Source organism: Diadema antillarum, unplaced genomic scaffold (assembly GCF_040938485.1).
Source record: "Diadema antillarum isolate AM-2024a unplaced genomic scaffold, OU_Dant_1.0 seq00000563_RagTag, whole genome shotgun sequence".
NCBI lineage: Eukaryota > Metazoa > Echinodermata > Echinoidea > Diadematoida > Diadematidae > Diadema > Diadema antillarum.
In genome coordinates this window covers 511,446-523,563 of record NW_027271502.1, presented here as the reverse complement: position 1 = coordinate 523,563, position 12,118 = coordinate 511,446, and the positions used below count along the sequence as shown (strand labels likewise).

At 37.8% G+C, this 12,118-nt stretch overlaps 1 protein-coding gene across 1 annotated transcript in view; it reads right to left on the bottom strand.

The window, feature by feature from the left end:
* Window positions 1-11,143, bottom strand: part of LOC139735086 (ATP-binding cassette sub-family C member 9-like) — a 32,970-nt gene extending 21,827 nt beyond the window's left edge. Inside the window, exons 1-6 of the mRNA XM_071645859.1 lie at window positions 10,539-11,143; window positions 5,736-5,990; window positions 4,297-4,491; window positions 3,518-3,673; window positions 2,510-2,665; window positions 1,712-1,846 (exon numbers count right to left, since the gene is read on the bottom strand). Coding sequence (XP_071501960.1) covers window positions 1,712-1,846; window positions 2,510-2,665; window positions 3,518-3,673; window positions 4,297-4,491; window positions 5,736-5,990; window positions 10,539-11,120 — 1,479 coding nt within the window. The 5' untranslated portion in view covers window positions 11,121-11,143. The remainder of the gene's footprint in view (window positions 1-1,711; window positions 1,847-2,509; window positions 2,666-3,517; window positions 3,674-4,296; window positions 4,492-5,735; window positions 5,991-10,538) is intronic.
* Between the last annotated feature and the right edge of the window lie 975 nt (window positions 11,144-12,118).

Genomic DNA, 12,118 nt, shown 5'->3' with positions numbered 1-12,118 from the left:
TACGAATGTGCCAAACAAAACATGCTTTTAACAGACAAGTAAAGAATGTCCTTCTTCGTAAATATGTTTAAGCAATAACAGTCACATCGTTCTCGCTTGCACACCCCAGGTTCACATGTTTATTTTGTTATGCGTATATCACGTACAGACATATAACGAGTCTTTCCATGTTGCCAGAATTATTTAATTTGTAGACCTTAAAGGGGATGGCTAGTAACCGATCAGTGGGAATCAGTGGGAATGGTGAGGGATGATTGTTCCAATCCTTGTGGGATTCATTTAAGTGTACATTATATATCTACTGTTTTGTGAAAATTATTTGCTTCAGAACGGTCTCATATTCAAGTAATGTGCAGATTAATGCCCCGTCACTGACCAGGGACGCTTACCTGGAAACATTAAACTTCACATTACTTGAATATGAGACCATTCTGAAGCAAATAATTTTCACACAAGAATAGATATATAATGTACTCTTAAATGAATCCCACAAGGATTGGAACAATCATCCCTCAGCATTCCCACTGATTCCCAGTGATCAGCTACTAGCCATCCCCTTTAAACTCTCCTTATAATGTAGAGGATGCCCCTCTTCTAGTTTTTCTCTTCATTTATCTTCCTTTTTCTCTCCTTCTATTATATCCCTAACTCTGAAACAACTGAACGGGCATTATACATTGCATAATGTTTCTGTACGGTATACATTATGATATATTTGAATTATATTTACCGGACGTCTCAGGAAAAATTTGAATGTATAGACCTATGATGATCTGATGATCCACACAAAAATGTATATGACATAAATATATTTATGTATAATGTCTGTATACTCATTTTGTGAATAAATCAAATCAAATCAAAATCGATTGGAGTCATAAATACACACCCACTTACTTCCCCTCTTACAATTATGTGAGCTCCCAGCATATTTATTTATTCATTTATTTATTCAGTCTTCTTTAAAAAAAAAAACAGGGTAGTCTTTTCAGAGCCAAAAGGCCTGCTTTCAAAAAGAGCCCTGTTAACATAAATATACAATCACACATCGGAACATATATTTGCATAAGTGTAAACAAAAAAAGTAAAACCAAAAATACACCAAGTCAAACACAATAACAACTTCACAGGAAAAAACAAACAAACAGACAGAAACAATTTAACTAAGCTCATAACAGAAACATATGCGACTTGGCATGATTATATTCCTTACTTTCTTTTATGGGACGCATATTAGTCAGTTTACTATGATTCCATGGTGTCCGTATTGGTTTGCTGAGGTCGATGAAACACACACACACAAAAAAAAACTACACGTTCAAAAAGCTTGGCTGATATACTGAGACAAGATATCTACAAACGTGCGATACCATGCGTCAAAATGTAATAATGGAAGGAGACACTTTTTTTTTAGATTCCACTGGAATTTTGAGCCATGATACCCTGCCTAGAGGCACTTTATACATCAGGTGCAACGTCTCTCAGAACTATGCATATAAATGTACAATCTCGTTGCACATGGTCCGCCCCCCGCTGGCCCAATATGGGCACACAGTTCATGCGCTCAAACTTCACACGCTGTCGTCTATACAGGACATGGGTCAGCTTTCAACACACATCCGCGTTTGTTTTGTTGTTTTGTTTTTCTCTTTTCTGTATCGTTAGGCTATAACCACAAAGGAAAGAGGGGAAAATGTAGACAAGGACTCACCAGAACAGATTTTGTGACTTTTGCCATGATAGTTGCTACGATTGTCTGCAGCGGTATGACTACTACGAATAACGAGGCGGCAATGATGGCCGCAAGACCGAGTTGGCCGTAGAGCAGGACCAACGCAACACCAATCTGGAAAAAAAAAATGAGGCTGACTTATCTGTAAAGAAAAGCGAATCTTAGCATCCTAGGTATTATCAGTTAAATATGCTTACAATTCGAACAAAATGATCCCAAAACTTTTACCTGTGAGATCTACCGCATTGCTCACTCGTCTAGAAATTGTTCGACGTATAAATGGAAAAAAAAACACACGCACACGCACACACACAGCATTAGATTCACCGATAATCATGTAAAATTGAAATCAGCAATGGAAAATCATGTGTACAATCTGGTTTCTAGTTGACATAATAATCTTAGTATTATATGAGATATTAACTATCTAAGTTTTAACTAATCTTACAATATGTATGGGGAACAAAACGAAAGTTATGAAATGTAGAAGGTTTTTACATTGTTTGTGCACTTGTGCGTTTGCTTGTCTTGTTTGTAAATTATTTCTCTGGCGACCCTTATCCTACTGTTTACAGATTACAGTGAAATCATCTCCCAAGTCAGTTGTGTCGTTTATAATTAAATGTACACTGAATAAAATTACAGAGGACCCTTCAGCTGCGTTAGGAATTTGTTTCAGGTAAACGATTTGCCTATTATTCTTACAATTTGTGTGGGAAGCAAAAACCTGCGTAAAACAACAATCAAGAAAACATTTGCCAGGCAAAACATACTGACCTTGATGGGTATGGCCCAAATCTCGTTGACGTTGAAAAAATAGAACATTACGTTACTGGCGTCAGCTGACATGAGGTTGGTCACCTGACCAACAGACATGGCGCCTCCTGACATAGCTTGAGTAGAGAGGCGGAGAGCTTTCTCGTACACCATACTCTGTGTGTATAATGGCATACAGTCAACACGATTATCAAACTTACTGTATACATATTTTAATGTATCCGTAATTAGCCATGTTTATGAATACACGTGTGTGTTCCTGCTCTATTTTTGTCTATGGATGAACAATAAGTTTGGACTGTTACCATGCAGGCTACGCAGTGATTTACTGTAAAACTATATAATTATATTATCTTTTCTTCAAGTTCAGTTTTATTGAACCGCATACCGATGAATAGAAGCACAAAGATACACATACCAAGGAGGTATGACAATATGTGGGTCAGTGTATATGAGTAGTCAAAAAGCGATGACGAAAACGGCTAATTTAGATAAAAATGGAAAACGGAACTGTGCCGAAGTCAGTATGGGCTTCAAGATCCGTGTGCTTTTATCTTTGTCCTTTTATACTTTGTACATTGAACATGTGCTTCATTTCGCGGTATTGACTGACAATTGAATTATTTATTTTTTTCATCTTCTCTACCAAGAAAGGTATGAATGAGACAACCAGGATATACTGAAACTCAATCTGGGTACAAAACTAGCGTAGACAAGCGAGCAGTAGTATTCTATTGTGTCAGTGTGAAGCAACCATAAAAGTGCGGGAATGCTAAATGTCCATAGACCTCCCGCCTTGTTCACTACAAAGGAATCCCACTTATCAATACAATTGTCACAAAGAACTGCAATTTCTCAGTCAGAGTGATGCTCTGCCAAGCTGAACAGTCAATCACAGAATCAAACATTTTTTAGTTTGTTTGTTTGTGGGCGGCATTCCTTCTGCGTCTTGTTCGCCCGGCTGTCACGCCATGAAAGCAAGAGCATCTATCGCTGGTGGAAACTAACCTGAAGTGCAGATTTGGCGTGCATGCCTTCCACTGACACCCAGTACTGATATGTTTGATTACACACATGCTGAACGATTGACGACACGAATACGACTCCGATGAGGACGTATCCGTTGGCGAAAAATTCAGACACCGTAACGCCGCTGACATCGAACTGGCAGAAGTGAATCAAGTGAAAAACAAAATAGGATAAAGTCGATGGTATATTTGATCACATCAACCTCATACGGATAAAACATAACTTTTTAAAAATTATATTCTTTATTTGAATCTAATTCAATATCAGGCTTTCTTCTTCACAATTAAATTAATTCGAACAAGAATAAGCAGCTGTTTTTGGTTCTTCTCACTTGTGCTGCTGAATCCCATCCCTTTTTTTAAGCATACAATATTTTTTTTCAAATCAAATCAAATTATGTATTCAAAAGTGATATAAAACTCTGCATAAATCTCTGAAAAAAGCTATAATGATCAACCCGATCAAACTAATCAGTATCTCCTTTATAACACATTTTTAGATATACAATACAACTTTTTCTTTTTGCAAAACATACCATGTGTAAAAAACGTGATATGAAATTTGCATAAATCTTAGAAAAAGCTACATTGATCAACCCGATCAAATTAACGAATATAACAAAATAACACACACACGCACACACACACACACACACACACATATATATATATATATATAATATTTATTTATATTGTATGTATATATATATATATATATATATATATATATAGACATATCGTATGTATATTAATGCTTACCTGTTCCCCTTGTTTGGGATCCTCGCGGTCAGTTCGTGTGACATACAGCGTAATGCCTCCTATAGCCATGGGTCCTACATACCCCAGCATGTCAGCTATGAGTTTAAGGATGCCCGCTGCTCCAAGTCCACGCCAATGGGTCCTGGCTATAACCCTGTTCAGATTCATGGGTGTGGATCGACGACGTGCTCGTTCCTGACAGTATGAAAAAGAATTCAACGAATGACGTCGAGGATAATGTCTTCAACGTATCAGACAGGGCCTATAGGAAACACGAAGTGATTAGCAAGTGTTCAATTCGAAGGCACACTAACACATTACAGCTGAAGAATGAAAGACTGATATGACAAAACTTGATCGGCTTAAAGGGGACCTCCGGATGATTTTCAGACTTTTACATTTGAACAGCTATAAATCAGTTAAACTGAGTACAGAGTTTCAGAATTTATAGTGATTGGGATAAGGAATGAGAATGTTTTCAAAATTTATAACAAATTGCAATGAACAAGGATGATGACATGACAGCCTCACCATAAGCATGATAAGAATGCATGAGTTGGGGCTCAAGGAAGTAGAACAAAAGAAGAAGGCATGCATAGATTTTTCATAGGTGAACCTGTTGAGCAAGTGGTATTGTAATGGAATTACACTGCTACATTTATGAAATATATGAGGCTCTGATGTCATCAACACTGTTCAGTGTAATTTGTTTAAGATTTTCAATTTATTGGTTTCTCTGCTCAAGGACCACAATAAATTCCAGGAATCTATACATGGAGCTGTTGATTTATGTACGACATGATGTGAAATTATGAAAATCGTCCGGAATGCCCCTTTAATTTCTGATATTATATGTAAAACCGTTCCTGTAGAGTTATTAAAAGTGATAAAAGTGATAAAAGCGGGTCTGAATCTTTCTAGACCCGGGCTGCCCAACCTGGTGCACCCTTACCACTCCAGTGTATGTTCTGATTTCGGAAAATGTAATAATATAATTTGTGATTGAAAGCCGAATAAATGATAATAATAATAATAATAATAATAATAATAATAATAATAATAATAATGATAATAATAATGATAATGATAATAATGATGATAATAATAATAATAATAATAATAATGATAATAATAATAATAATAATAATAATAATAATCACCAAGTGGTATTGTTGGCATCGTTATTTCTCAGCATGCTACTGAGAGGAGAAATAGACTCCAGATTTTAACAGCATTCTGAAATTCCAGCCACCGCAGGTGCGGGATAATCTTGCATTGCACGTATTTCAGAAAAAAAAACAACAACAATGACTTATATCAAAGACTTCATCGAAGTCAATAACAATATGCTGTTTGTTTGTTTGTTTGTTTGTTTGTTGTCTCTTCATTACAATATACAAAACGAGAAATGACCCTCGATGAGATGACAATCGACTCACTGTTTCGACATCATATCTCTTCTTAAACTGCGCATAGAGGTACTCTGCGGTGTGAGCTTCGGGGGTCGAGCCCAGTTTCTCGAGAGTTATCGGCCTCTTGAAGCCGGCAACGAAGAGGAAGTTGAGCCACCAGAATGTAAGCTGAGAGATGAGGCTACAGTCACTTTCCCTGTAGAACATTCGGTCCTCCGAAGGGTCGCTGAACGACTGTTTGAATCTTGTACTGTACTTGTCCGGCTTGCATCTACCGGGCACCTGATTCAGATGAGACAGATGAACAATGGACAGATGGATGAGACAAAATCTATAAGGGCCTACGTAATAATGATGATGATAATAATAATAATAATAATAATAATAATAATAATGATAATGATAATAGTAATAATAATGACAATACTAATCATCATCATCATCATCATCATCATCATAATCATAATCATAATCATAAGGTCCACCCTTCGGTGCTCATGGCGCTTCAAAAAAGAGGAAAAGATAAAAATATATATAATGTACAACATGGCAACAGGGAAGAGAATAACAAACAAACACCTTCCCTTATTGACTAATGCACAAACTTGTACAACAGCAAGCACGTCTCTTAACATCTGCAAATCTGTCAAATTGTACCATATTAATGTGAGCAAATTGTTCTAAGATTGAGCCTACGGCATGAAAAGGTATATAAAACGCCATCATATAGAACCTGTCTTTCTTTAGTATATTGTGAACAAATACACCTGGATATGGTAAGGTGCAAAAAAAAAAAAAAAAAGAGAGATTGTTGTGTTTACTTTAGCTGAATTTACTATTGATGACATCACGAAAACAAGAATGGTATTTTAGGAATGGAACGTATAGACTAGTGCATGGGTATAGATAAAAGAAAACACGAAATCAAAGGACGAAAGTTACCCGACGCTTGGTTTGCTCTAAAGCGATTCCTGAATTTGTGATGAAATACCCATCTTTAGACATCTGTAGAAGTCATCATTCAATACTGGATTTTACAGGACCGAGATTGAAAATGTAATAGGGCCTTCCAAATTTTGGAAGTATCATAGACAATGGCGGAATTGGGCTGAAAAAAACAAACAGACAAACAAACTTATCAATAAACAGTACGTGGTGAAAAGGAAATATAGTAAATCCCCAAGTCACTGAGGAAGGAAGTGATTATTCTATTTACGGTCGTTTCTGTTAGTCTCGAAACTTAAAGAGTGCGGTTCTGCATAATAAAGAGTCTGGTAAATAAATATGGCAATATAACAAAATAACACATAAGCTACTGATGGTTTTTTTGGGGGGGATTTTTCATTGCGATTTTGTCTGTAGTTGCTAAATCGTTTATTTTGCTTTCTGTTTTAAATTTTTGTTTTGCTTCGTGTCATACCTTTGACACATATAGTGACACAGCAAATTAATGTTGTCTGTTTTGATTTCAGTCTTTTCTTCTGGCTATCAAAAGAGCAAAATAATGTGAAGAGAAAGGAGGCTGAAATGGAATCTCGGTAGATCTTCTAAGACGGGTAAAAATTTCTCCTTCAGCAGGGCTACAGATGAATACTCTTATGTGGCAAAATAAGTTGATGCTGCCTGCGAAAATTGATTGATTTTTATGTTGAAAGCGAAAGAGTTATGATTCAACAATCCACTTGTGAATTTAGGCGCCTCAGCGAATAACTTTTCTGAGGGATGAGCCATTTATTTATAGCCATTTGTGTTTTGAATTCATTAATAATGTGTAAATTTTTTATCTCCTATACCCTCGTATTTCTGTCTAAGTTCCTTAAACCTTTTTTTTTTTCCGCACCGTTCCTGTCATATTCTCGACAGGTTGATTAAAAAATACCGAGAACATAGGAATAAACTTTAACCGATTAGAGTTCGATGACCTTATCAGGTTGCCGATACATGCATTACATTTTCATGCAATACGTTCGGACAAACCTTCACGGGATTTCGCTGTTGCGCAAAAAGAAGAAGAAAAAAAGATTTTGGAAAGATGAATAATAGATGTCATGAGCAAACATGAGTGAATGTATTTGAGTTGCTGAACGACTCTAATCCGTTGCAAACGATGTTGCGTTTGTTGCGTATGTAGGCCTACATGGTTTTTTTTCCCTTTGGTTTTCTTTTTTTTATATAACATAAGTGGGCAATCGCACAAGTATGTGTGTGTATTCACTATTGTGTGTTTTTTTAATTCTTGTCCTTTATTCTTTCGTTGGGTACAGACAACTCATTGGATAGTGCCTGCATCAGGTCGTAATATTGTAAAATTAGTCTGAACTTTCTTTTCTTTTTTGTACTTAATGATAGCTGTTTTATAGTGATGTTGTTTATTGTCATATTACTACGTTTTGAGTGAATCACGTTGAAGCTGTTGTTGTTAGTGGATCACTCTTTTTTCATCCTTTTCGGTCAACCTTTCAAAGTATGCATTGATGTTCTTGGCTTTCGCTGGACCAACACTGTTGTGGAATTCACTTCCACGTGAGCTGAAAGACTCAAGCTCCATAACATCTTTTAGGAGTAATACAAAATCGTATTTGTTTAGCAGTGCGTTTTGAAGACAGACTTTCATGTCTTCTTTTTCATCTTCTTCTCTTATGGTGTATGTATTTTCAGTCTTTTTGCTCTGATGTAAAGCGCCTTGAGCTTTTGATCAGAGTGGAGAATGGCGCTATAGAATTTGTATGTATTATTATCATTATCGTCATTATTCTGCTTTGTTGTCCATTTCATATGTTATCTCAAATAGTTTACTATTCATATTGTGCTATGTATTTTCTTTTTTTTTCTCAAACTGATCAAACGATGTGATGGTTGTACCTTTTGTTGGATGTCGGATGGAAAATAAACGAAACTGAACTGAACTGAACTGAACTGAACTAAACGACTTAAAGGGTAAACATTGTGGCAGTTTGCTTTGCTGGGAAACGACAATGTGGATAAATCTTTGCTCAACCAATGTACGAGGTTAAAATTTCACACCTGTTACCACCTCTGAGGTTTGTGTGACCCGATCTGTTATCTGTGAAGGTTGACCAAGCTCTCATTGGTCACGGGCAAAATGTATTTACATTGCAATTACACAGATAAGCAGAAAATTAAACAGATAATAATACTACAACAAATTCAAGGTGATGGTCAGTAAAAACCCATTCTTTGTTCGCCATTTGTTTTTGGGGTGTTTTGTGTCTTTTTTCTCTCAATATGCATTATCTTTTGTATTTTTCATCAATACCACTAAACCTCCTTTCATTTCTGATTAAAACATACTGAACACTTAATGCATGGCTCGACACTAACTTTTTTGTTTGGAGGCCCAATGGGGCCACCAAAATCCTAAATTTCAAATTTTTGGTGGCCCAAGAGAAAAATTTGGTGTCCCGAAAAAACAACAATAAAAAACATTAAAAGTCCTTTTTTTAATAAGTCAAATATTTAAGATTTATGATAGTAAGAATTAGAAGTTGGACATATCCACTCATAAATAAACTTCAACAAACTTGCAACACTCACTCTCAGGCATTCATTCAGTCCTTTTCATTCATCCTTTGAACAAATTTAACTGCTAATTTCCGGCGCAAAAAGTTATGAATTTATTGACATACTTTTCAAAAAATTTTGGTGGCCCGAGGCGGGCCACCAAATTTGCCCTTTTTTGAAATTTGGTGGCCCGACTTTCATTTTTGGTGGCCCCGGGCCACCGGGCCACCGTTAGTGTCGAGCCCTGCTTAATGATTTAAGAAGAAAGACTGATTCACGAGAGGAATGGAACCAGAAAACTATCACGGGTTTTTGACTGGATATAAGTTATAGGCATAAGCCGACTCAAGAAAATGGACAGCGCACACTGTGCTAGCATAGAGAGAAATATCTTAAACTGTTCGAGATATTGATAGTCTGGCTTGGTATAAACACTTTTGTTTTCCTTTGAGTATTCATAGGAGACTGTGCCACACCTTTCACCTGACGCGACTCTGGATATTAGGGTAGGTCCTTTTCAGTGGAATTCCTGTCTGTGGACGAATAGGCCTTTGTGTTTGTTTCAAGGCCAATCCATTCCTACGACGATGGCAACACAAACCTTTCCTAAAGCCCTTTCATCTTCCTTTCAACATACTCTCAGACAACATTCTGCCTATTATAGCTGATGTTTTCAGGCCCTTTATTTTTGATGTTAGCTAGCCATCATGTCGATGCAAAGCCCTTTCATTTTCCTTTCAACATACTCTCAGACAACTTTCTGTCCAGTTGTTGTATCCAGGTCTTGATTTTTATTGTTGGCTATAGCCATCATGTTAGAGCAAAGCATTTGATCACGTGATTTGTTGGGGTTTTTTGGGGAGTCGTTGTTGCAGTCTTTTGATTGCATTGTATAGAGTTTTATTGAATATACAGGGGTCGCGGAACGGGGAGGGGGGGGGGGCTGGGAGCTCTAGTGCTGATCTCCCCTCCTAACAAAAACACACGCGCACACGCACATACACGTGTACTACAAAACGATTTGCGGCCCCTGGGACATCACTGACAAAATAAAATGACTGATGAGTCGAAAAGAATCTTTAATCTCAACAAACAAGGGTCATCGAGTATGCAATGTGGAAGATGAAAAAACATTGCATCCACGTCTCTCTGTGACTCTGGCCTTAGAAGATGGTTGAGGAAATTCCCATGCTTGGAGATGAACTCATGTGGACTTGGCGGGCGACATAAATGAGGAGAGTAACATTGAGCTTTGATGTTTTCAGGGTTCGTACGTGCAAATTGAAAGAAAACGAATTTTATACTTACAGGAAGCCACATTGATATTTCCATAAGAAGTAGAAATCCATATAAAACTCCAAGAGCAATGAAGAGCACACATCGCATTGACATAAGTCCACTTGTTGGTCCGTAACTATGAAAATAATAAAACACACATGTTATTGATGCCAAAAGTTGTGTTCCCCAGTAAAATGACATCAATGTTAACATCCTCCTGTATCTCCACGATTCTGCGTAGTGATAGAAGGCCATTGCTACCAAGATTCCCAGCGTCGTAAATACTCCAGTGAAATCTAAGTGAAATTTTGGAGAGATGTTTTTTACTCGGCATGTAAATTCTGTCATTGATCCTTCCGCTACGAGCATCAGGCCCACAACGACGATGGCCATGAATGCAACCCATCTCGCACTGTGCCCCTGAAAGCGAACGTGATGTCGGAAGCGCCGAGAGCTCTTCGATCTTCTCCAGAGACCAACCACGAGCAGGATGACCAGGGCTGCGACGACGAATACCCCGTGCAGGATTGTCACCACGAGGCATGCTTCTCGACTCTCCTCCATCTGCACGTGCCCCGTGGTATTCCGCTGAGACCCCACGGTTTCATTCATGTTGATCCAGCGGCTCGTGCAGCAGTTCGTGTTCCTTTGGTGCGCTGTCACGCTAATGCAGATTCTGATGATTATAATGATGGGCTACATGTACTCGGTAGTCGAGCCAGGTTCCGCGACATGCCAATCTCAATATATGATTAGTCATAAATCAAATTTGTGATCAGGTGTCGAAATTGAGGTCAAAGTCCAGGATGGCGTCGCAAAGCTAGGCACTGATGATGTTTATGTTGAACGCCGTTGTTCTAAGGTCAGAGTAAACCTTGGCCTGTATAGTCGCCAGAAGTGATAAGTAGATATCCCGGATAGACACCAGCTCTTCCCTACTTCTCAATGCAGTATTTCGTGTTTTCACTGGTCCTCTCTTTATCTTTCTCTCGCCCTCTATTTCTGTGCAACGGTTAGTTTTTGAGCACGGAACAGTGAATTTCCTGAATTGAGATTCGTAGGAAATTTGCACTCGGCGAACTCTTTCATTGACGTTATATCCAGAACTTTTTACTCTTATGTGCGTGTTGCTGTGTTCACTTCCTTGTATACAGTTGTTTCTTGAAAAAGCTCTTATTTCTTGACACCGATTGGCGGGTAGATTCACGCGATTGTCGGGGCTACAACCACGGAACCTTCCATAAATGGCAAGGCACTCCCATGCCTACTTGTCTAATTCCCAATAATAGTTTCCAAGTTTTCACAATTCTGCACCTCCCCCACTCGACCCCGCTGACTATTCTGCCGTGTGCATGCGTTACCTATATACCACGCAGAAATTATGTAAAAGTTTGTAAAGAGAAAGTGTTTAATGGGGGAAAATAGATCTGCACAGCTTCTGACTGGTAAACTACTAAAAAGAAAACCCACCCAAACAAGACAAATGTTTACCGGCGATACATTGTGCAGGTTTATTCAAGATCACAATTAGTTTGTCTATCTCGAGGCAGAAGGAAAAATGGCATATGAAACAAAACGACTAACACCTTACCAACAAAATGTAACATTTT